At 36.0% G+C, this 25,079-nt stretch overlaps 1 protein-coding gene across 1 annotated transcript in view; it reads right to left on the reverse strand.

Moving 5' to 3' along the window:
• Positions 1 to 123: 123 nt before the first annotated feature.
• Positions 124 to 25,079, reverse strand: part of LOC121854299 — a gene marked incomplete in the record, with an annotated part of 84,176 nt that continues 59,220 nt past the window's right edge. Inside the window, 6 exon segments of the mRNA XM_042348884.1 lie at positions 124 to 2,012; positions 10,828 to 10,907; positions 15,002 to 15,129; positions 15,779 to 15,891; positions 21,721 to 21,877; positions 22,816 to 23,156. Coding sequence (XP_042204818.1) covers positions 1,469 to 2,012; positions 10,828 to 10,907; positions 15,002 to 15,129; positions 15,779 to 15,891; positions 21,721 to 21,877; positions 22,816 to 23,156 — 1,363 coding nt within the window.

The following is a 25,079-nucleotide window of genomic DNA, read 5'->3' on the forward strand; positions in this document are numbered from 1 at the left end:
GTGGGTTAATACCTGTGTGAAAAAAAAAAAAAAAAATTGCCCCACAAAAAAAAAAAAATAAATCGTTTTTCAGAGCTTTTCGGTTTTCGGATAAAGGGTTCTCAACCTGTACTGTACTGTACATGTCGAAGTATGAAAATTATCTAAGTTTCTGTATCTGGTATCAAGATGCTATCTTAGTTAATTGCACATTGTAATTAAATTAAAATTTTATTCTATTTGTAGTCTTTTCTGTGTATGCAGAAGGGTGCCAGTAGAAGTTATATTTAGAATAAGAACCGACACAATTCCTTACTATAATTTTTCCCTCACCAGTAAACATACTGATCATGTCATCACTGAGCACTCTTATCAAACCTTATCATAAAACTGTACTCTCATTTAAGCAAAAAGCACATGTCAGGTTTATGAAAATTTTTGTCAGTAATACTGCACATAGAAACCAAAAGTGGTGTTCCACAGGGTTCTGTTCTTTCACCTACCCTTTTCTTTCTTTTTATCAATGATTTACTTCACACTACCACTAATTCTTTCCATTCTTACACTAATGATTCTTATCTTCACTCTTCTCATTTTACCCTTCCCCCTGACACTCAAACTAGATCTGTTTCAAGAGCTGATATCATTTCATCTATCAATGCGGATCTGTGCAGCATCTCCAAATGGAGAGGTACAAACTTGGTCAACTTCAATAGTAGAAAACACAGTATATACTAATTACACTTTCCAAAATAGAAGATCTCCCACCAGTCACATTTCAGGATGCAACCATTTTGCCAAATTTTAAAATAGATATGCTTGGCCTTACCATTTTCTCTTGATATGTCATGGAAGGCACACATCTGTAACATAACTAAAGCTGCCTCCCAAAAGCTGGGATGTTGTACAGATGCCGTACCTACTTCACTCCTGAGCAGTTGCTTCAGGTTTATAAGAAGTTCATTCACCCTAACATGGAGTAATGCTCTCATATCTGAGTGATGGAATCAAAGGCATTTTGTCTTATTAACTCTCCTTCTTTGTTCAATAATCTCTCCTTTCTCTTTGCTGCAATGTTGCTTCATTCTCTCTCTTCTCTCTTACTGGTACTTTAACGGGCAATATTCGGTGGATTTGGCATCCTGTGTACGGCTGGCAAGGAAGTGGGCTTGTAACACCCGTCTTGCCAGCGGTGCCTACCGTTTCTGTGTGGATGTCGGTCACACTAGGATAACCCATTCTAGTAGTTCCTTCTTTCCTCAAGCAGCCAAATTGTGGATTACTTTGCCTTCTTGTGTGTTTCATTCCTCTTACAATCTGTCTCGCTTCAAAAAACTGGTTTTCTGGCATCTTCGTGGTGTAGATTAACATACTCTTTTCCTCCTCTAATTTTTTTGCCCCCCCAAGGTCCCATTGTGGCTATTGCCGATTAAAAAAAAAAAAATAGTAAAGTACTACTTGGAATTTAAAATATTACTACAATTCCACATCACACAGAAGTCATATTGGTAGGAGAGTCTAAGTCATTGCTATTCTCCCCAGATTTAGTGCGTTGTAGACAAACATATCTAGTCACATACCCATCACCATTCTGGGGCAATAAAGGTTCCACAGACGGCCCACCTCCATTTTCTTGAGGAGCACGATTCCAATTGTGGGAATTAAAAGTGGCTGGGGGATTCAGAGAGGATGGTGTGGATAATATGGAGTTGTTTGTTAAAATGGATGTGTTTGGAACATGTGAGAAATTATTGAGCTGAACTGCATTAGTGCCAGGGCAATTTTCACTGCCTGATGTGTGACGCACTCTAGCGTTTGGGAGACGTGCATTGGGTGCAGAGCTTCTACGACAGGTCTGGTCAGCAGGCAATACAAGCTCTAAAGAATCTGTATCATTAAGTTGGACTGCTGCTGTAGGAACCTCCAAACATGGAGTGATGAGACGGGGCCACATCGTCAATGTATCCATCATTTCATTGAATGTAGGGCGATCATGAGGATTCATACTCCAAGTACTCAACAGAAGTCGCTCTCTGAAAAGATGTACAGTACTGTAATTATTTCAAGATAGTTAACTTTACTGTAATGTTATACAGTTTTTAAAAATATTTGTACTGGTTACTGATGCTTTCTGGTGATGTTAGTGGTGTTCATAATTTTGCTCTTATTCCACATAAGCATCAAAAGAACAACCCTGTACTGACCAACAACAAATTTGTACACAGTGGAAATCCCATTACAGTACATCAGGCAAGGGCAACCCGTGGCCTGTGAACCGCATGCAGCCCGGACCATGTGTTTGTGTGGCCCATGGTTCAGGTAGATGCAGCCAGTTTATGGTGAGTAAAGCAATACAGTCATGCGCCGGTTAACGTCGTAGATATGTTCTTGGAAACGTGACGTTAACCGAAATGGACGTTGTCCGATCATCACATAAACTTTTTATTTATACGGGTACTTGTACTTACGTGTATGTGGAATACTATATACGTACATATACACTTTTACTCTTAAATCACTACTGTAATGTGATACAGGTGATTAATTTTTATCTCGTGCAAAATACATGACGTTTATATTAAAATTATTCACTGTTTTACAAGGATTCCAGCAACGCTGGGCAGTTGGGGGAGGGAGGGAGGGAGGGGGCTTGGGGGGAGGGGAGGTAGTACGTTTGACAGTTGGCACCGGCCCAAGGTCTAACGCGTGAACCTGTATATTTATCAGTTCTTAAGTGACTAAGCTTTTCTCTTATAAAAAGCCAGTGACATGACCTGGGTGAATATAATTAACATTGTTGGGATTCTTGTAAGATACTGATTAATTTGAATATAAACATGCTATAATTTGCACTAGACATAACAATTTTAGTACCTTAATCAAATTAGTACATGTGCACTCCAGCTTTGCACTAAGGTCATTTATTTCTTTGACATTTCTTTTAGTATGGTGTGTGCATGCAAATGGATGAAAATAAATGAAGTAATTGATGTAAATCTACCCAAAAATGCAGTTGAAAAAATTTATATTATAAATGTACTACAGTACTGTACACTAATGTACAAATTTTTTTTATCTCTTGAGCAAAATATATGACGTTTATATTCAAATTATTGGCTGTCTTGCAAGGATTCCAGCAATGCAAATTATAACCACCTAACTTTAGTCTGAGATATTATATAAGAGAAAAACTGTAAACCTAAATAAACCCCCGGCTGAACACATTAGGGAGGGAGGGAGGGAGGGACGGAGCCAGCGAGGGGTGGGGTGGGGGGGTGGGGGGTTGAGGTGATAAGTTTGAGCCGAAGGTCTCTGTGTGTTTATTTAACTAAAGCTTCTCTCATTTTAAAATGCCAGTGATATGACATAGGAGAATATAATTAACATTGCTGGGATGCTTGTAAGATACTTATTTATTTGAATATAAACATATTGTAATTCGCATTACACATAACAATTTTAGTACCGTAATCAAATTAGTACATGTGCACTCCAGCTTTGCACTAAGGTCATTTATTTTTTTTACGTTTTTTTAGTATGGTATGTGCATGTAAATGGATGAAAATAAATGAAGAAATTTATGTAAATCTACCCAAAAATACAGTTGAAAAACTTTTTATAAAATGTACTACAGTTTTGTACACTAATGTACGTACTACATTTTTTTATATCTTGAGCAAAATATATGACGCTTATATTTAAATTAATCTTTGTTTTGCAAGGATTTCAGCAATGCAAATTATATTATCCTAACTTTAGTCTGAGATATTATATAAAATAAACATAAAGAAATCACCAATCTTTTATCTTGAACAGAGGGTGGTGGGAAGAGGGGGGTGGGAGGGGGCGGGAGGTTAGGTGACAGAATGTCTGGCGTTTGTTTGTTTATTTATTTGAGATAAGATTTGACAGTTGGTGGTGAAGGCCTGCGTGTTTATTTATCATGACTTAAGAGTGACTAAGCTCTTCTCATAATTTGCCACCCAAGCGACCTGGGTGAATATAACTTACATTGGAGTGATTCTTGTAAGCTAGTAATTTATTTGAATACCTGTATAAACAAGCTATATTTGCAATAGACATAACAATTTTAGTACCGTAATCATTTAGTACATGTACAATACAGGTTTGCACTTAGGTCCATTGTTACTGTACAATGTTGACTAAATTCACTAGATAACGTATGCCTGGCTGCACAATCTATAAGAATACGCGATGCATACGTGACTATGCCCGCTCTAGGGCCATTTAGGTTCGCTAGGTCCCATTATTTGAATGTTTTTTTTTTCAATTTAAATTTTAATTGTTTATTCCTTGATAGAGGAAGCGGGATCCTAGTGCTGTCACTTGGTACCGCTGTACCATAACACCAGAAGCAACTGGCCAGTGTCACAAGTATATACAGTACAGTACAGTCATCCCTTGGTTATAGCGCCTAATTGGGACCCCACCGATAATGAAAGTGCAGAACCTATGGGATTTATTCTAATTGGTTCCAGGCACCCAAGACCCAACCCCAAGTTTCCCATTTTACGACCATTTATACCCACTAAATATATATATAATGTTATGGTAAATATCATAAACACACATAGGCATGGCTAGGTTTATTACAAAGTGATAAAAAGGGTACGCTTAATACTGTAGTCCACAAAACATGTAGCTATGCTTTTTTCTTTGGTCCCCATCACACGAGTCCGTTTTCTCTCACATCAGGACGCCCGAGTCCTCCTTTTTCTCTCTTAATCTTAGAGTACTTTGTAATGCCACAGAATTGGAAATTGCAACCCCAATTGCAACTGGGGTTGCAATTGTTGAGGCAACTAGATATGTCTGATTACAACAAATGTGTTATTGTCAATTTGTAGGTGAAAGATTTTATCCTCAATAGATGTAGGTTAACATTACACCTGGAGGCAAATGTTTAAAAATAGCCTAAGATAGGAAGCATATTCCTTTAACACATAATATCTGACCAGTATGGGGAAGATCATCGTGTCTCCGTCAGGGGGTCGTGGAGTGGTGGTCTAGCAGGCGTCACGGATTTATATTTTTTTTTGGGGGGGGGGGGCCCACGGACGTATAAGCGATTGGACGTTGTTCGGTCGGACGTTAACCGGCGCATGACTGTATTTGTTAAAAGAATAATCTTCACACACAATTCGTTACTGTTTCATCACCTAAGGGTTAGTAACTACGAAAATGTAACGGTAAAATAAGTATACAATATATACAGTCTCTCCTCGACTTACGACGGCCATGGTCGTATAAAATATTTTTCACATTACGTATTTTCGAGTCCCGACGTTAGTGATTGTGCTGTGTACTGACAAAATTTTCGTTTGTAATTCCCTTTAAAATGGCTGGCAAGCATAAACGTGAGAGTTCTCATGGTGCTGAGAAGAAAAAGAGACACCCATTTTAGAATTTCTATGTATTATTTTCGACTTTTTGACTTACAACCAATTCGACTTATGACCTGGTCGTCGGAACGGAACCCTTTTGTAAGTCGAGGAGAGACTGTAGTCAACAATAAAAACATTTTAACTTCTGTGAGTTTACGGGCCAAGTTCAGCGCAGTCTGTTTGATGGATTAGCTGCTATGTGGCGGTGGGTCGCAATGGAATTAACTAGGCTGGGCAAGTCCATCCTCAGTAGTATCTTTACTGAGATTTTCAAAGAAATCAAATTTTTGGCCGAAACCGCCAAAATATTAAACCATATATCTTGGTAATATTTTTACCGAGATATACTTTTCACTCAGAATTGGAATTTAAGGAGTTTAACTAATTAAGTACTTCCAGAAGAACACATTTCTGAAACCCATAGTTGGCGAGTAATTAGCATTGAAATACAGTGATCCCTCGGTTAACGAACGCCTCGGTTAACGAATTACCTTCCATTAAAATCTTCAATTTAGTTAACGAAATTCTTACAAAATCATGTCAACATGTTTTTGCTTGCTCACCAGCTGGAATATTAGTCCGCCAATACAGTAATCGGTTCTAGGGCTTAAATTCGTTCCCATTTGAGTAAATATCAAGAAGGTTGTACTATTCAATAATTTTCCAAGTTTTATATTAAAATTTTTCGTCATTTTAACACTTATTTACCATAATTGCAGTACAGGAAACTAGTTTTTGGTGTGTCAATCAGCCACTTGACTCACCCACCAAGGCGTCAGGTTGTATCTCTGGTCAGTGGAGGTAACATCTTGCTTATGGCTCTTTTGAACATAAACTATTTTTACATTTTTACAGTACGATTATTGGTCATTCTGAAATTCATTTAACATATTGACAATATATCGTGCAGTAATGGTTTAAAGAAAATAATCTTGAATTACACCTAGTGAACTTAAAATTTTATGGGTGAAATAACGGCACGAAACATGGGGTGATTTCTCTTCCACCCCCACTTCCTTCTCTTCTCCCTTCTCCTCCAACCCCACTTCTAATTCCCATCATCATCATCATCATCAACCAGGAGCCTTCTACATACACACCTCAAAGTAAGTGTATCTTACTGCCTTTTTTTACTTTGTATGTAATTTTCGGTGAGCTGGAACCAATTACCCAAAATCCCATTGAAACAATGGTTTCGGTTAACGAAATTTTCGGTTAAAGAACAACCTTCCGGAACGAATTGTGTTCGTTAACCGAGGGACCACTGTAATGTAATTAAAATATTCCAAGCATCATTACGACCACTAATTGCCCCACATCGAATTGTGGACCATAAATTTGGAATCGGCATGCCCAGGAGTATTATACCTATACCAAGATTTTCAAAGAAATCTAATTGTGGGTCGAAACAGTCCCTAGGGACTTGATCTCGCTCTCCTCTACTGTATATATTAGCCTTCTCAAGTAGTTCTCCTTATTCTGTACTCACCCCTGAAGATGTGAATTACACGAAAGCACTTGGGAACTTCGTGTTTTCTTGTTTCCTTGTGGTTATCAGTGAATATATATATATATATATATATATATATATATATATATATATATATATATATATATATATATATATATATATATATATATATATATATATATATATATATATATATATATATATATATATATATATATATATATATATATATATATATATATATATATATATATATATATATCATGTAGATCCAATAATGAAAACGTGGATAAGATAAATCTTGATAAAATCACACGGAAAAGGAAACAACGGAGCACCTATATATATACAGTAGTACCCCGCTTAACGCGGTCAATATAACCAATAGGGTACCTGTTAAGTGAAAACCGCGCTAAGTGAACAACAGAACATATGGGATTAATTCCAATAGAAACTGGCCCGACCCTCAAACTCCACTTTTTCCGACACAATACCTATGTTCTAGTAAAAATAACATCTTAATTTTATGATGGTACATGCACACAATTAATACTTAAGAGAAATAGAGAAATACAGTCGCCAAGTTAATGTCCATTCAAATAATGGACTCAACTCCCTCCCCCTCTTCTCACACTACACTCCTGGCTCTTCCCTCTGAGAAATTTTGGGGGGAAAACCACTAAATTTTAATAAATAATACCTCAAACTAAAGTTAGGATAATACAATTGACATTGCTGGATTCCTTGTAAGACCAGGAATATTTTGAATATAAATGTCATATATTTTGCACAAAAGATAACATATTTACTCAGAGTAAACATTATATCTAAAATTTGTATGTCTAATGCAAAATCTATGATGTTTATATTCAAAATGATCACCAAATTGTAAGAATTCCAGCAATGTAAATTATATTCTGGCCGGGTAATTTGTATGAATTTTATGAGCTAAAACAAATATCTTCAGTTAATAAAAAAAAAATATTCTTCACGACACTATCTGTCAATCAAAGTACCCCACCTTGCCTCCCCCCCTCTTCCAACCGCGCGGTCAGTCCCAACCCTCCCCCCCACCCCCCACCAATCCTCCCTTCAAGAGATGTTGGGTGAAAAACTAAATTTTAACATTTAGTATTAAATAATACCTCAGATTAAAGTTAGGATAATATAATTGACATTGCTGGATTCCTTGTAAGACCAGGAATATTTTGAATATAAATGTCATATATTTTGCACAAAAGATAACATATTTACTCAGAGAAACATTTTATCTAAAATTTGTATGTCTAATGCAAAATATATGATGTTTATATTCAAAATGATCACCAAATTGTAAGAATTCCAGCAATGTAAATTATATTCTGGCCGGGTAATTTGTATGAATTTTATGAGCTAAAACAAATATCTTCAGTTAATAAAAAAAAAAATATTCTTCACGACACTATCTGTCAATCAAAGTACCCCACCTTGCCTCCCCCCTCTTCCAACCGCGCGGTCAGTCCCAACCCTCCCCCCACCCCCCACCAATCCTCCCTTCAAGAGAAAGGTTGGGTGAAAAAACTAAATTTTAACATTTTGTATTAAATAATACCTCAGATTAAAGTTAGGATAATATAATTGACATTGCTGGATTCCTTGTAAGACCAGGAATATTTTGAATATAAATGTCATATATTTTGCACAAAAGAGAACATATTTACTCAGAGTAAACATTTTATCTAAAATTTGTATGTCTAATGCAAAATATATGATGTTTATATTCAAAATGATCACCAAATTGTAAGAATTCCAGCAATGTAAATTATATTCTGGCCGGGTAATTTGTATGAATTTTATGAGCTAAAACAAATATCTTCAATTAATAAAAAAAAAAAATATTCTTCACAGGGTAACAGATGGTCGTCGGTCCTAATGAAACACGACTGGAGAACATTCCTTTGTCGCAAATCAAGTTTATAAATTAAAGAAAATAATTACAGTGTGTTTAATATATTACAGTATATTATAAATAAATAAATAAACAAATAATTCGGTAAATCTATTTCAAGTAAATGGAAAATAAGCAAACAAATGTTATTTACCAAGACGCTTCCCTCTGGCTCAGGGTGAGATGTAGGGGTAGATAACAAAGCTATTTATAGCCCGTCTTTGTGTCTGAAGTGGCCAGTACCCTAATGCACCATAAATAATTCATTGAACATTCATTTTTTGTACATAGTATATATATATATATATATATATATATATATATATATATATATATATATATATATGTAATAAATATGTAGTAAGTACATACCGGTAACCTTTTTCACTCAAATCCTAATGAAACACCACAATTAGAATACGGTGGTTGCTGTTGAACCACCTGTTGTATAAATAGTCGGAACACAGTCACACCACCGAGACGAGGGAACACTCCCACCACCGATCGTCTCGTGCGAAGCAAGCGTATAAATGAAAGAAAATACTTGCAGTGTGTTTAATATGTTACAGTATATTATAAATAAATAAATAAACAAATAAATCGGTAAATCCATTTCAAGTAAATGGAAAAATTTTACTCGACACCGACATTAGTTCCAGTTACCGGTAAATAGCAGACGCTTCAGTGACGTCACTTGTGTTTACACTACACCAGCGGGTAATATTTGATGACATTACTTGAAGTGAATTGGCCTTATTTTAAAAAACCAAGGATGGTTGGTAAAGGACTACTGAGTCAGTGGGTAAGTGTCACATTTGGGGTACTGGTCTTATACAGCAAATAGAGCTCAAAAGCTACTTTTTAAATGGAAATTTGGGGGGGCCGTCTTATGCACCCCGACGCCTTATAGGCCGCGATATACGGTACACACAGCTATACCCCAATAATACTCGACAGTATTTCTTACCAGCCTTAAACGGTAATTTAATGTATAAATAGCATGTATTATGGTAATAATAAATAAACACTCATCAACACTCATCATGTTTAGCCTTTACGTTTTCAAAGAGACTTATGGCCTTCCTCTGAATTAAGTTAAGGCTTATAGGCATGCGGTGCTGATGCTGGTCTTCCAGCCACACACTCAAAAGTTTTTCCATCTCTACGATCACCGAGCCTCTTTTCTTACTAATGATCATGGAATGCATTGGCACAGAACCTTTCACATGTTACATAATGCGCTCTTTGTCCTTCAAAATTGTCCCAAAAGTCGAACGATTCATTCCAAGAGCATTTGCTATGCTTATCATTTTTTCACCTCTTTCACAACGCTGTATAATGTCCACCTTAGTTTTCAACGTAATAGTGCGATGCTTCTTACTACCACCATCAGCACTGGCATCACTCTTACGCCTCTGAGACATGTTGGGGTCAATAATATTCGTCAAAACCACAAATAACACCGTAAGGCAGCAGAGGAGCACAACAACAACAATGGCGCTAGGGATACAGGGTGACGCTGAACAGCCAACACCATCTATTGCGAAGCGGTTGAACTTACGACCCGGCACGGTTTTCAAACAGGCAATTGGACATATGGACAGGTTTGTTCATATCTCTGAAAGTTCATAACTTGAATGTTCGTAAGTAGGGGAGCTCCTGTATGTAGAAACAGTTCACAAGGCAACATAAATATATACTGTACATACCTTACATTATGTAATACGGTAGGGGACTTGGATGAAGTCTATGCATTTGAAGATTGTGGGGCATGACTTCAAAGGTATGCTAGAGTGTTATCCATTTGGGCAGCCATATAATAAGGGACATGGTCTGTCCATTTTGTCTCTAATTATAATTGCCATTGTATGTGAAGGCATTTTTTCATAAACCAATGGTTCATAGTTTGCTTATCCATGTATGTATTGGCCAGTACAGTAATTATGTAACAAATAACAATCAAGAAGAGATTTATAAAACAAGTGTATTTTAGAAGAACACTTACAGTAAGAGTTATAAACAAAAATAAGGTGCTTTATACTCACAGCTGTGGCCTTACACCTTTGGGAATGCTAATGGTGTTTCCTGCCCTCACATGATCCAGCACCTGATTGTTGGACATCCCCTGAAAGAAAATTGAACACATACTCTCAAACCTTAAGTCATGTGAATGTTTCATCTACATACCCTTATAAAGTAAAAGAAATTATTCTGAGTGAAGAATAATAATAACAAGGCTATATAGGTACAATGGTCCCTTGGTTAACGAACGCCTCGGTTAATGAAATTTCGGTTAACAAATTACCTTCCATGAGAATCTTCAATTCAGTTAATGAAAAAAAATTTGATTAACGAAATCCATATGAAAATCACATTTTGTTTTGAACATCAGCTGATAAGCTGAGGAGGTACTCAGCCAATTCAGTGATCTCTTCTATGTTTACATTCAAACTAATCACTATCTTATAAGAATTCCAGCAATGCAAATTAAATTCACCCAGTCACTTCTATTAAATTTTATAAGCAAAAAACAAAAACTCAATCTAAAAGAAAAAAAAATAAACTAACAATTAAATACTTCACACCACAGGTGCCAACTGTCAAACATGTCACTGTCACCCCTCCCTCCCTGCCCCCCCACCTTCCTGAGAAACGTTTGGATAAAAAGACTAGGTTTACAGGTTTAAAAATAAATAATACCTCAGACTAAAGTTAGGATAATATAATTTGCATTGCTGAAATCCTTGCAAGACAGGGAATATTTTGAATATAAACTTCATATATTTTGCACAAAAGATAAAATTTTTGCTCTCCCTAATAAAATTCTTAAATTAGAAATAAAATTTGTATGTCTAATGTAAATTTTAGCTTGTTTACATTCAAATTAATCACTATCTTATAAGAATTCCAGCAATGTAAATTATATTCTGGCCGGGTAATTTCTATGAATTTTATGAGCTAAAAACAAATATCTTCAGTAAATAAACAAATTATACTTCATCAGACACTATCTGTCAATCAAAATACTCCACCTCCCGCTCCCCCCTCTTCCCACGCTCATTGGCTCTCCTCTCTCCCTGAGAAATGTTTGGGTGAAAACACTAGGCTTTTATGTTTAGTAATAAATAATATTGTCAGACAATAGTTAGGATAATATAAATGACATTAATGGATTCCTTGTAAGACAGGGAATAATTTGAATATAAACGTCATATATTTTGCACAAAAGATAAAATTTTTGCTCTCTAATAAAATTCTTAAATTAGATCTAAAATTTATATGTCCAATGCAAATTTTAGCTTGTTTATATTCAAATTAATCACTATCTTATAAGAATTCCAGCAATGTAAATTATATTCTGGCTTTACTTTGTATATACTTTTCTATGAGCTGGAACCAATTACCCAATATCCCATTGAAACAATGGTTTCGGTTAACGAAAATTCGGTTAACGAACGACCTTCTGGAACAAATTGTGTTCGTTAACCGAGGGACTACTGTACATATAACCGAAATATTCCTCTGCTATCACTGTGTTCAAGATGGTTAATGCTTACCACAACAACTGTGTTCAACACTTGGTAAATAATATTGTAGTGTATTTATACATTAATCAGTTAGTTGTCGAAGTGAACATGTGTATTTCCCAGTTTTTCAATTGCTCTCCTCTCATTTACTGTTCTCTATAAATTCACTCTTTATTGTACCAAACTTCCTTAACATCAATTCTAGATACTTGAAATCTTTAACTTTCTCTAGAATCTCATTCTTCTTCATAGTTTTATATTCAATATGCAAGGTTTTTCTATTGTGAATTTGCCAACACCAGGGCTAGCTCTAGCTTCTGAGGGGACCTGTGCAGGATAATGGTTGGGGGCCCCATTCCTTTGACAACCCTCCCAAGGCTTCCCTCCTATCATGCCCAGTCCCTTACCCACATATATTCCTGATTTCCTATAACATCATCATCTTGATACTGTTATAAAAACATACGTGCAAATACAGTACAGTGACCCCTCCGTTAACGAACTCAATCCGTTCCAGAAGGTCGTTCGTTAACCGAAAAGTTCGTTAACCGAAACCATTGTTTCAATGGGTTTTTGGGTAATTGGTTCCAGCTCATTGAAAATTTCCTAAATTCAACAAAAATGGTAGAAAAGTTCACTTACTTTGAGGTGTGTATGTAGAAGGCTCCTGGATGATGATGATGATGATGATGGGATTTAGAATGGGGGTGGAGGAGAAGGAAGAAGAGAAGGCATTGGGGTGGAAGAGAAGTCACCCCATGGCGCCATTTCACCCATAAAATTTTAGCTCTCTGGTTTAATTCAAGATTATTTTCTTTAAATCAACACTGCACTGCATTATATATTGTCAATATGTAAAATATATTTCAAAATGACCAATAATTTGCTTGGAAACACAGAAAAAAAGCGTTTAGTTGAAGAGAGTCTCAAGCAAGATGTTACCTCCAGTGAAAACAGAGAGAGACTAACTCCTGTTTGCTGTGTTAAGAGGCTGGATGCCGCGCATTAAACTAGTCACTTTACCTTCAATTATGTTCAATAATTGTTAAAATGACTAAAAAATTGAATATTAAACTTTTAAAATTATTGAATAGTATAAACTTCTTGATATTTACTAAAATAGTAAGGAATTTAAGCCCTAGAACCGATTAATGTATTGGCGGACTGATACTAAAGCTGGTTGCCCGGTCAGTGCAAGCGAAAACATGTTGAGGTCGGTTCGTAAGAACTTCGTTAACCGAATTTTTTTTCGTTAACCGAATTGAAGATCCTTATGGAAGGCAGTTCGTTAATCGAAATTACGTTAACCGAGGTGTTCATTAAACGAGGGGTCACTGTATACAGTGACCCCTCCGTTAACGAACTCAATCCGTTCCAGAAGGTCGTTCGTTAACCGAAAAGTTCGTTAACCGAAACCATTGTTTCAATGGGTTTTTGGGTAATTGGTTCCAGCTCACCGAAAATTTCCTAAATTCAACAAAAATGGTAGAAAAGTTCACTTACTTTGAGGTGTGTATGTAGAAGGCTCCTGGATGATGATGATGATGATGGGATTTAGAATAGGGGTGGAGGAGAGGGAAAAAGAGAAGGCATTGGGGTGGAAGAGAAGTCACCCCATGGTGTCATTTCACCCATAAAATTTTAGCTCTCTTGGTGTAATTCAAGATTATTTTCTTTAAATCAACACTGCACTGCATTATATATTGTCAATATGTAAAATATATTTCAAAATGACCAATAATTTGCTTGGAAACACAGAAAAAAAGCGTTTAGTTGAAGAGAGTCTCAAGCAAGATGTTACCTCCAGTGAAAACAGAGAGAGACTAACTCCTGTTTGCTCTGTTAAGAGGCTGGATGCCGCGCATTAAACTAGTCACTTTACCTTCAATTGTGTTCAATAATTGTGAAAATGACTAAAAAATTGAATATTAAACTTTTAAAATTATTGAATAGTATAAACTTCTTGATATTTACTAAAATAGTAAGGAATTTAAGCCCTAGAACCGATTAATGTATTGGTGGACTGATACTAAAGCTGGTTGCCCGGTCAGTGCAAGCAAAAACATGTTGAGGTCGGTTCGTAAGAACTTCGTTAACCGAATTGAAGATCCTTATGGAAGGCAGTTCGTTAATCGAAATTACGTTAACCGAGGTGTTCGTTAAACGAGGGGTCACTGCATATAACAGGAAGGTAAATCAGTATAAGTAGCCAAGTTCTTAAAGACAGAAACCACCAAAGCCCAGACTTATTGGTGCCAGATGGCTGAAATGCAATCGCTTGCAGTTTTGAGATGCACACACTACACGACACATCAGAATTGAAATACAAATCCTACTAAACAACAAATATATTGTATTCAGGAAGGGGGCCCACTAAGTGTTGGGGTCCTATGCAGCTGCACAGACCATACATCCCTGGCCAACACCAACTACTATACAGCAATACTCCTTCCACTCAAGATACTTTACTTAACTCCTCTAACTTTTACTTTCAAATTCCCTCTTTTACACATGCTGTTGAAGTTATTCACCATCTTTTGCAGTTCCTGTTCAATTCACTTCATAGAGCACTGCTCCCCAAATGTATCTGCTGATCGGTGGTAAAAAGGGACTCTTTGGAAATCTAGGGCAGTTACAAGAGGATAGTAAATTAAGGAAATGTAAACAGACTTAAATATTTTTTTAAGCTTACCTGGAATGGAAAGCTTCCAAAGGTAATAATTTCATAAAGCAAGACGCCATATGACCACATATCACTCATGTTGGTGAACATTCCATCTTCAAGGGACTCTGGAGACATCCATCGCACAGGTAACATGGCTGCCAGAGAAAAGACACATTATAAAGTATGATTTTCCATATTTATCAAGGAAAAATAGGATGAACTAAATTGTTTAAGGTTTAAGAGATTTACATTACCGGTAAATACAGTAACGAAGTCTCATATTTGGTGTAAAATATCGTGAGTTTCGCGAAATCCAGCCAGCTGAATGCAAGATGCAGCCAGCTGAACATGAGATCCAACAAGCTGAATGCTGGCCACCGTCTTGAATGACGTCACAGCCCTCATACTAGTTACAGTCATTTCTGCTACAACGCGTGTTTTGTCAATGCGAATTGGTTGTAACACATTGATGAATAGGGGAATGCGAACTTTTGCATGTGATTAAATTACTTGAGGATGGCCTAAAAACTAGTTTCAAGAAAGCACAATCAGGTCAATAAAGGCAGAATTTGTATCATTTGGAGGTTAGAAATAGGAAAATCAGAGGTTGATGTAGAGTGGCCAGTCTATATTGTTATTTTTCCCATTAGTATTTGCATTTGACGAATTTGAATTTAGCAAAAGTTTTCCAGTCAATATTACTTACGATATACAAGATCTCACTGTACCTAAAATCAACTAAAGTGTTATTATTTGAGAACTTCAACAATAAAAAGATAAAACTTTCTGTTTTTGAATACTTACCTCGTCTGTTGAAGCGGTAATAATCGCTTTCATACATGGGACGAGTCATGCCAAAATCTGAGAGTTTGACGACTCGTTCGGCACTCACGAGACAGTTTCTGCATGCTACATCCCTAGTGAAATAACAGTTAGTTGGTATTAGTAGTTTATTGGTAACTATTTAGCAATCAAATTCTGTAGTCTTTCAAAAACTCAATTTTCACCACAATAAATGTTTTTATCACAGCTCTCTGGTCATAATCTGATTAAGAACATGTCAAGCAGACCATGGGGAATAATGTGTACAAAGTTTTGAAATAGTAAGAATAGTGCCTTTTGATTTGAAATGAGAGGAGAGGTGGCAATGAAATATACTGTAATATAACCAATCATGAATCTAGCAACATAAACACAACATCAACAACCTTGTGGTTTATTCCCACATAGTTATCAGCATCCTCCAATTGTGTGACTGAGACGACATACTAGATGTTAAAAAAAAAAAAATATCATATACTGTAGAAAACTAGAGTACAGTAGTACCCCCGCGGTCAATTGAACCCACAGGGTACCTCGGAAAGTGAAAACCGCGTAAAGTGAACAACAGAACATATGGGATTAATTCCAATAGAGACTGGGCTGACCCCCAAACTCCACTTTTTCCAACACAATACCTATGTTGTAGTAAAAATAACATCTAAATTTTATGATGGTATGCTCACACAATTAATATTTAAGAGAAATACAGTCGCCAAGTTAATGTCCATTCAAATAATGGACTCAAATCCCCCTCCCCCCTCTTCCCAGCTCACTAGCTCCTACCTCTCTGAGAAATGATTGGGTGAAAACACTAGATTTTAACGTTTAGTAATAAATAATACCTCAGACTAAAGTTAGGATAATATAATTGACATTTCTGGATTCCTTGCAGGTCAGGGAATATTTTGATGGTAAACTCCATATATTTTGCACAAAAGATAAAATATTTGCTTTGTGTAAACCAAATTATTACATTAGAGCTAAAATTTGTATGTCTAATGCAAAATCCATGATGTTTATATTCAAATATGATCATCATATTGTAAGAATTCCAGCAATGTAAATTATATTCTGGTCGAGTAATTTGTATGAATTTTATGAGCTAAAACAAATATCTTCAGTTAATAAAAAAAAAAAAATATTCTTCACGACACTATCTGTCAATCAAAGTACCCCACCTTGCCTCCCCCCCCCCTCCTCACACTCACGCCAGCTGGATCGGTCGGTCCCAACCCTCCCCCCCACCCACCACCTTCCCTCCCTACCAGAGAAATGTTTGGGTGAAAATACTAGATTTTAACTTTTAGTAATAAATAATACCTCAGACTAAAGTTAGGATAATATAATTGACATTTCTGGATTCCTTGCAGGTCAGGGAATATTTTGAATGTAAACTCCATATATTTTGCACAAAAGATAAAATATTTGCTTTGTGTAAATCAAATTATTACATTAGATCTAAAATTTGTATGTCTAATGCAAAATCCATGATGTTTATATTCAAAATGATCATCATATTGTAAGAATTCCAGCAATGTAAATTATATTCTGGCCGGGTAATTTGTATGAATTTTATGAGCTAAAACATATATCTTCAGTAAATAAACAAAGAAATATTCTTCAAGGACACTATCTGTCAATCAAAATACTCCGCCCTAGCTGGGTCGGTCCCTCCCTCCCTCCCTTCCCTCCCTACCAGAGAAGCTTTGGGAGAAAATAGTATATTTACATTTTTAGTAATAAATAATAACTCAGACTAAAGTTAGGATAATATAATTGACATTTCTGGATTCCTTGCAGGTCAGGGAATATTTTGAATGTAAACTTCATATATTCTGCACAAAGGATAAAATATTTGCTTTGTGTAAACCAAATTATTACATTAGATCTAAATTTGTATGTCTAATGCAAAATCCATGATGTTTATATTCAAAATGATCATCATATTGTAAGAATTCCAGCAATGTAAATTATATTCTGGCCGGGTAATTTGTATGAATTTTATGAGCTAAATAAAAAAAAAATAAAAAAAAAATATACTTCACCGCGTATATGAGTAAGTGCACCGCGGAAAGTGAAAGTCCGGTTGTGGCAAGGTACCGTAAATGAGAAAGAGAAAGAGAAATCGCAGAAAGTGAAACGTGTAAAGCGGGGTAATACTGTACATCTTCCTACTCAGTGAAGGAGTAATCCTAATATCACCTTTCCTGGCTACCCATGAGATCTTTAGCTTTGCCTCTAGGGTCTAACAGGGCTGAGATACAGTAATTGTAATTTTCTAATCAATCACCCTTCTTTAAACACATGCACTGCCCACATAAAATAAATGGGGTTTATGTTGAAGTTGCCCCCCCCTCCCCCCTGGAAAGAGTTAGGGGGGGGGGGAGACTGGACATCTGCTCCAAGCCAGTATCTACAGTAAGTGATCATCATGGCATAATGCTGGCTCCACTCTTTAGGCATTTAAGCTTGATAATGTATTATTTAATGTATGTGGACAGTCAACATCCTTTTCATGCCTCCATGATCCAGACTTGACCAACACTGGTGCAAATACAGATACATTCTAGAATCAGTACACGTCCATTAATTGTCAATAGTATGTAACAGTGAAGTGACTGAACACCCAAACAGCTAACGAGCCTATACAAACTCATGGGTAGATGGAATGCAGTGATGATAGTAATGGTGGTAGTGATGGTAATTTTGACTTGTGAGGTAGTAATGGTGGTGAGGACTGGTTAGAGGCAGTGCTAGAGTGCACAACAAATCACCATAATACAGGGGGCCCCCAAGTTCGCGGATTTTTACTTCGCGGTTCTTGGTTATTCACGGATGACACCCTGGATGTACCCAAGAATGTCTGTGGGTAGTTTTAAAGTTGCCGACATTTTTGCGGCTGGGACAGGGAGCCATTCGTTCTAGAGACAGTAATTTCCTTTACCTGTATGGTGTTACGAACCACGCCATCAATTGTCATGATCTACCTACCCAGCACTACGAACCACGCCATCTATTGTCATGATCTACCTACCCAGCACCACGAGCAACGCCATCTAGGGACGAAACCCGAGTATGACTAGTCTTAGTTACCACTCCGGGGTTTCCCTTCTCCATATCCTGGTTGTTGCGTCACCTCCTCCAAGTCTTCCTCATCAGCTCCAGTTCGATGAGAGTTCAGTTCACTCTGGGAAGTGACCACAGGATCACCTATCCTGGAAACCTACGGCACAGTGACTACCTACCGTCTTCTACAATACTCAGCCTTACTCGTCAGCCATCTCAGCTCCGCACTTAAGTATTTGTAATCTTATATTGCCTCCCCACCTCCACCTTGCTTCAAATTATTGTATGTTGTATAAATATGTATATACTGTTAATGTTTAGGTTAAGTATGCTTAAGGGTAAATTATAGAAAGCTGAATATTTTGTTAAGGAATTTATGGTACTTTATTATACACAACAAAAACTCGCATCCTTTGTCTACCCTTTTATAGTCCGATTGTCTTTGTTTTTTTATTGTTGTTGCCTGTTGGGATCTGGGTAGACTTTTAACTATATTCTAAATCCCCAACTCGTAACAATGGTAAATACCCTGTATGTGTATGTGTGTGGACACACTCACAAAAGGCATACAAATAAATAATAATTGGAAAATCCTCTCACAAATAATCAGAAACAAATCTATTAAAAATGTGACAGTCTACCCTCGAGTCCGTGCTCTATTACTAAAGTACACAAACACACACACACACACACACACACACACATATACAATACTACGGTAAAAGAAATAATTGTCCTAAGGGCAAACACATAAAAGGAATACAGTAAAGCCTCCAATAACAACGATTCAACTAACGAAGATTCATATCTAAGACCCTGGTTAATTTAGGACCCAATTCAATTTACGCCATTATTTTCTTCGTATTTACGATGAAATTAAAAAAAAATATTATATTTTTGTATAAATAATAACTATATCCTGATATTAAAAAAAAAAAAACACGCCTTGCGCACGGAGGCTGCCAGGCTTGTGAGTGGTGAAGCCAGCATCACTTGTACTGTATATAACAATCGCAGCTGGCAGTCCCTTTGTTTTCACGCATCTGAACAGGAAAAGGAGAAAAACTTTTTCAGGTTTCTTACAGAATTTTTGCATCCCTATTCAACATGAGCAAGAGAGCAAGTGTTGGTAGTGATGTTTCAAAAGCTAATAGAAAGTGTATAAGCTTAGCCGAGAAACTAGATATGTTAAACGGATATGAAAAAAGTGAGAGGTCTGTGGAGCAAATAATAAGGAACATCTTTTCTGAAGTGGAAGAACGAAGCATTAAAATTAACAGGGACATGAAAAATGCATATGACCTCTACATAAAGATGTATAATGAGAAAAGAAAGCAGCTGTGCAAGGTTCTTTCGACAGCTTTATTATTCAACTTCAGCATCATAAGCAGCTTCAACAACTTCAGGTTCAGTAACAGTTTCAGCAACAGCTTTATAGAAAGCTACAGCTCCAGCCAGAGTTGAACCTGATGACTTCGTCATCTGAGTAAAAACTCGCACAACATCATTGGCTGTCTTTATGTTTTAGACTTTACCACTATTGGTGAGTGGAATTTTTGTTTTACATTCGTAAGTATTATTTAAAACATATATGAACACTAAATAAGTGTTGCTTTCATATTCATATGTAGAGAAATGACGATATGTTTTCACATGTATGCACTTACTGTACATACGTTGGCGTTCCCAATCGTCTCACTTTATTTCTTTACCATTAGTGGTTAGCTACTTCTTGTGTTCCATTTATTAACATTAAATAACATTACTTAAAACATATATACTACAGGTATTAAATTTTTTACATTAAGTTCACTACAGTTACAACCAGGGACTTCTTTTCTTTATTTTCTCATGTAGAACTATCATCCCGGACGCCCGGCTGTAAACACTAATGAAAACAATGGCGTCCCATCTCCTCTTGTGTGACCATATTATTATTCATTTATATTGTATAAGGTGCATCCAGAAACATTATTTAAAGAATATAGTTTGCAATTTTCTTTAATTGTATAGTTTTGGGGGGAAAAGCTATGAAAAGGTCACACTTGGGAACGCATCTCATTATTATTGCTTTATTTTAATGGAAATTAATGATTCGCGATATGATGATTCACCTTACACTATAATATTGGAGGACATATTACTAATGTTATTCGAGGCTTTACTGTATACAGTACATTTCTTTGTACACAAGTAAAAATGTAACCCCCCCCCCTGTCTGCAAATGTTATTCACAGATTTGGCGATTCGCGACCATTTTGAGAACCTAATCCCAGCGAATTTGGGGGGCCCCCTGCACTTATAGATGTTTTTAAAAAGTTACTAAAATTTGTATCTGATAGCAAGCAGCATCCCCACTTTTGCCAATTTTTTTTTAGGAAAAAAATGCAGCTTATAATCATCAAAATACGGTTAAGCCTTCCTTGCCATGATCTAAGTGACCAGGATTTATTTATTCACCTCTGGAATGCCCAAGGCCACCCACAACTTCTAAAAAGGCCCTGCTTATTTGCAGAAACAAATGCTACTTTACCTTCCATAAAAACACTGTTCTCTTGCTCCTAACTGCTTCCCTTATATACAGTACTATAAAACCAATTGAGGCATGAAAACTCATTTGTGCTGAAACCAGCAAAGGAAACTTGTAATAGAATCTTCCATGCCTTACACGTGGGCCTGGGCTTAATTCACCATTGATCAAATAGCACAAATCTCTAGGTAAGATTTAATGTTTATGTGAGGTATTCACTACAAACGAATCCTTTTCCCTTTCCATGTAAATTCATAACGCCAGAAAATTATCAATGACACATTACACAAAGTTTAACTTCAGCCTGATAAACAGTCAGCTTCCTTACCTGTGTACATATCTTAGCTCTGTAAGATAGGCTAATGCACGACATACATCAAGTGCCATGGAAGTAAGGCGCTTACTGCTGATTTCGTCCTCCTCTGTGTGCAGTGATCGGTCAGATACTAGGTGACGACGAGCCAATAGATACGTCTTGAGGTCACCTGTTGCAAAAGGCAAGTACTAATGACCAAAAAATGAATAAAATTCCACTGATTATTATTTTCCAGGCTAGCAGCATTACTCCACTATCAATTACATCAGGTGGAACACCATTAACATAATTAAGGTTCTGTTAAGAGTAGTAGTGTTATCCCTACTTATTCTTAATTCCCTGAAATTGGAGCAAGGTAAACTTTTGTATGCACGGTTCAGTTATCATAATTTTTTATCATCATCTGCTATGAAGTATCAGGGGAAGAGTTGGGAGGGAGGATCAAGAGGACGGAACAACATAACTGTGTTGGTGAATACAGTATTCAATATGCCCATTGAGTTGTATTTTTTAGGTATGTAATACATACAATAATTATATATTTATTTGCATCTTTATTATGTTTTATTTTCATGTTATTAAATGATGTTTGAGAGGGAGAGAGGTTACAGATGATTAAAAACACGTTTAGGGCCGTACAAGTGATCAGGGATAGGTTATAATATTGAACATTACACGGTAAGTGAATATCCGGAAAAGAGTATTCACAGCTTTGCTCTTTCAAAATAATATCAGGAATGTAACCCCCACGAAAATGAGGGACCACTGTATTTGGTAATTGTGCTACAAGAATGAAATACAAAACATCTGGCTATTATGTGTTGGTGCTGAACAATCAAGAAATCATCCAGTATCCAGGTGACATAATGCAAATTAATGGATACATTCTCTAATACTGTATACATATTTTTATTAACAATACTGCAATGTTACTGAAATTCAAGTTTAGTACTTTGATTTACTGCTGAATAACAATAAAGTAGTATTGTTTTTATGCCATAATGTAATGTTTGAAAAGATTGTTTATACACTATGGAGTTTTATATAGAAAACGAATAAGCTAAGATGGATAACAATAAAATAAACACAGTGTCAACATCCACTCACCATACAGCAAAAACTCCATGATCATGTAGATAGGTTCCTGGTGAGTACATAGACCAAGCAACTGAACAATGTTCTTATGATTGAACCTTTTCATCATTTCTGCCTCGCCCAAGAAGTCTAATTTCTCCTCGACCGTCGAACCAACTTTAAGTGTTTTGACGGCCACGGCCAGCCAAGGTGTGTTGTCCCCAAACTGACACTCACCGCCAAATACTGTACCAAATGCTCCTTCACCAATAGTACGATTAATGACCACTTTTTCCCTTGGCAGCTCCCATTCGTTAAGGGACATGAGATCTCCTAGTGGCCAAGTTGACTGATCTGGAACCATGTTCTCGTACCTGACAAAAAAAAATTATATAATACTTCATTTAAAAAAATACAATTACTGTACAACTCAAATACCTGTATTAATAAAAAATATTGTCTTTATATATATATATATATATATATATATATATATATATATATATATATATATATATATATATATATATATATATATATATATATATATATATATATATATATATATATATATATATATACACACACAGTATTACCCCGCTTTATGCGGTTTCACTTAACGCGATTTCTCATATACGCGGTGCCTCACCAGAACCGAAGTTTCACTTAACGCGGATCATCTACCCATATACGCGGTGAAGTATAATATTTTTTTATTTTTTTATTTAGCTCATAAAATTCATACAAATTACCCGACCAGAATATAATATACATTGCTGGAATTCTTACAATATGATGATCATTTTGAATATAAACATCTTAGATTTTGCATTAGACATACACATTTTAGATATAATGTTTACTCTGAGTAAATATGTTGTCTTTTGTGCAAAATATATGACATTTATATTCAAAATATTCCTGGTCTTACAAGGAATCCAGCAATGTCAATTACATTATCCTAACTTTAGTTTGAGGTATTATTTGTTAAAATCTAGTGGTTTTCCCCCAAAAATTTCTCAGAGGTAAGAGCCAGTGAGTGTAGTGTGAGAAGAGGGGGTGGGAGTTGAGTCCATTATTTGAATGGACATTAACTTGGCGACTGTATATCTCTATTTCTCTTAAGTATTAATTGTGTGCATGTACCATCATAAAATTAAGATGTTATTTTTACTAGAACATAGGTATTGTGTCGGAAAAAGTGGAGTTTGGGGGTCAGCTGGTCTCTATTGGAATTAATCCCATATGTTCTGTTGTTCCATTTACGCGGAGTTCACTTAACCGAAACCATTGTTTCAATGGGTTTTGGGGTAATTGGTTCCAGCTCACCGAAAATTGCCTAAATTCAACAAAAAAGGTAGAAAATTACACTTACTTTGAGGTGTGTATGTAGAAGGCTCCTGGATGATGATGATGGGAATTAGAATGGGGGTGGAGGAGAAGGAAGAAGAGAAGGCATTAGGGTGAAAGAGAAGTCACCCCATGGCGCCATTTCACCCATAAAATTTTAGCTCTCTTGGTGTAATTCAAGATTATTTTCTTTAAATCAACACTGCACTGCATTATATATTGTCAATATGTAAAATATATTTCAAAATGACCAATAATTTGCTTGGAAACACAGAAAAAAAGCGTTTAGTTGAAGAGAGTCTCAAGCAAGATGTTACCTCCACTGAAAACAGAGAGAGACTAACGCCTGTCTGGTGTGTTAACAGGCTGGATGGCACGCCAGAAACTAGTTTCTTTACCTTCAATTATGTTCAATATTTGTTAAAATGACTAAAAAAGTTAATATTAAACTTTTAAAATTATTGAATAGTATAAACTTCTTGATATTTACTAAAATAGTAAGGAATTTAAGCCCTAAAACCGATTAATGTATTGGCGGACTGATACTACAGCTGGTGGACCGCCAAATGCAAGCGAAAACATGTTGAAGTCGGCTCATAAAAAACTCGTTAATCGAGGGATTGCTCGTTAACCGAAGTTAAGAATCTTATGGAAGGTAAATTGTTAACCGAGGCGCTCGTTAACCGAGGGACCACTGTATGTATGTATGTATGTATATATATATATATATATATATATATATATATATATATATATATATATATATATATATATATATATATATATATATATATATATATATATATATATATATATATATATATATATATATATATATATATATAGCGGTCCCATTCGCGTTTCCACGTTAACGGTGCCTTGCCCAGAACCGCGTGCTCATTACGGGAGAGTGTCGGTAGCGGCGCTATTTTGGGTCGCCCCACCGC

The sequence above is a fragment of the Homarus americanus genome, unplaced genomic scaffold (assembly GCF_018991925.1).
Source record: "Homarus americanus isolate GMGI-L3 unplaced genomic scaffold, GMGI_Hamer_2.0 scaffold54443, whole genome shotgun sequence".
Lineage (NCBI taxonomy): Eukaryota > Metazoa > Arthropoda > Malacostraca > Decapoda > Nephropidae > Homarus > Homarus americanus.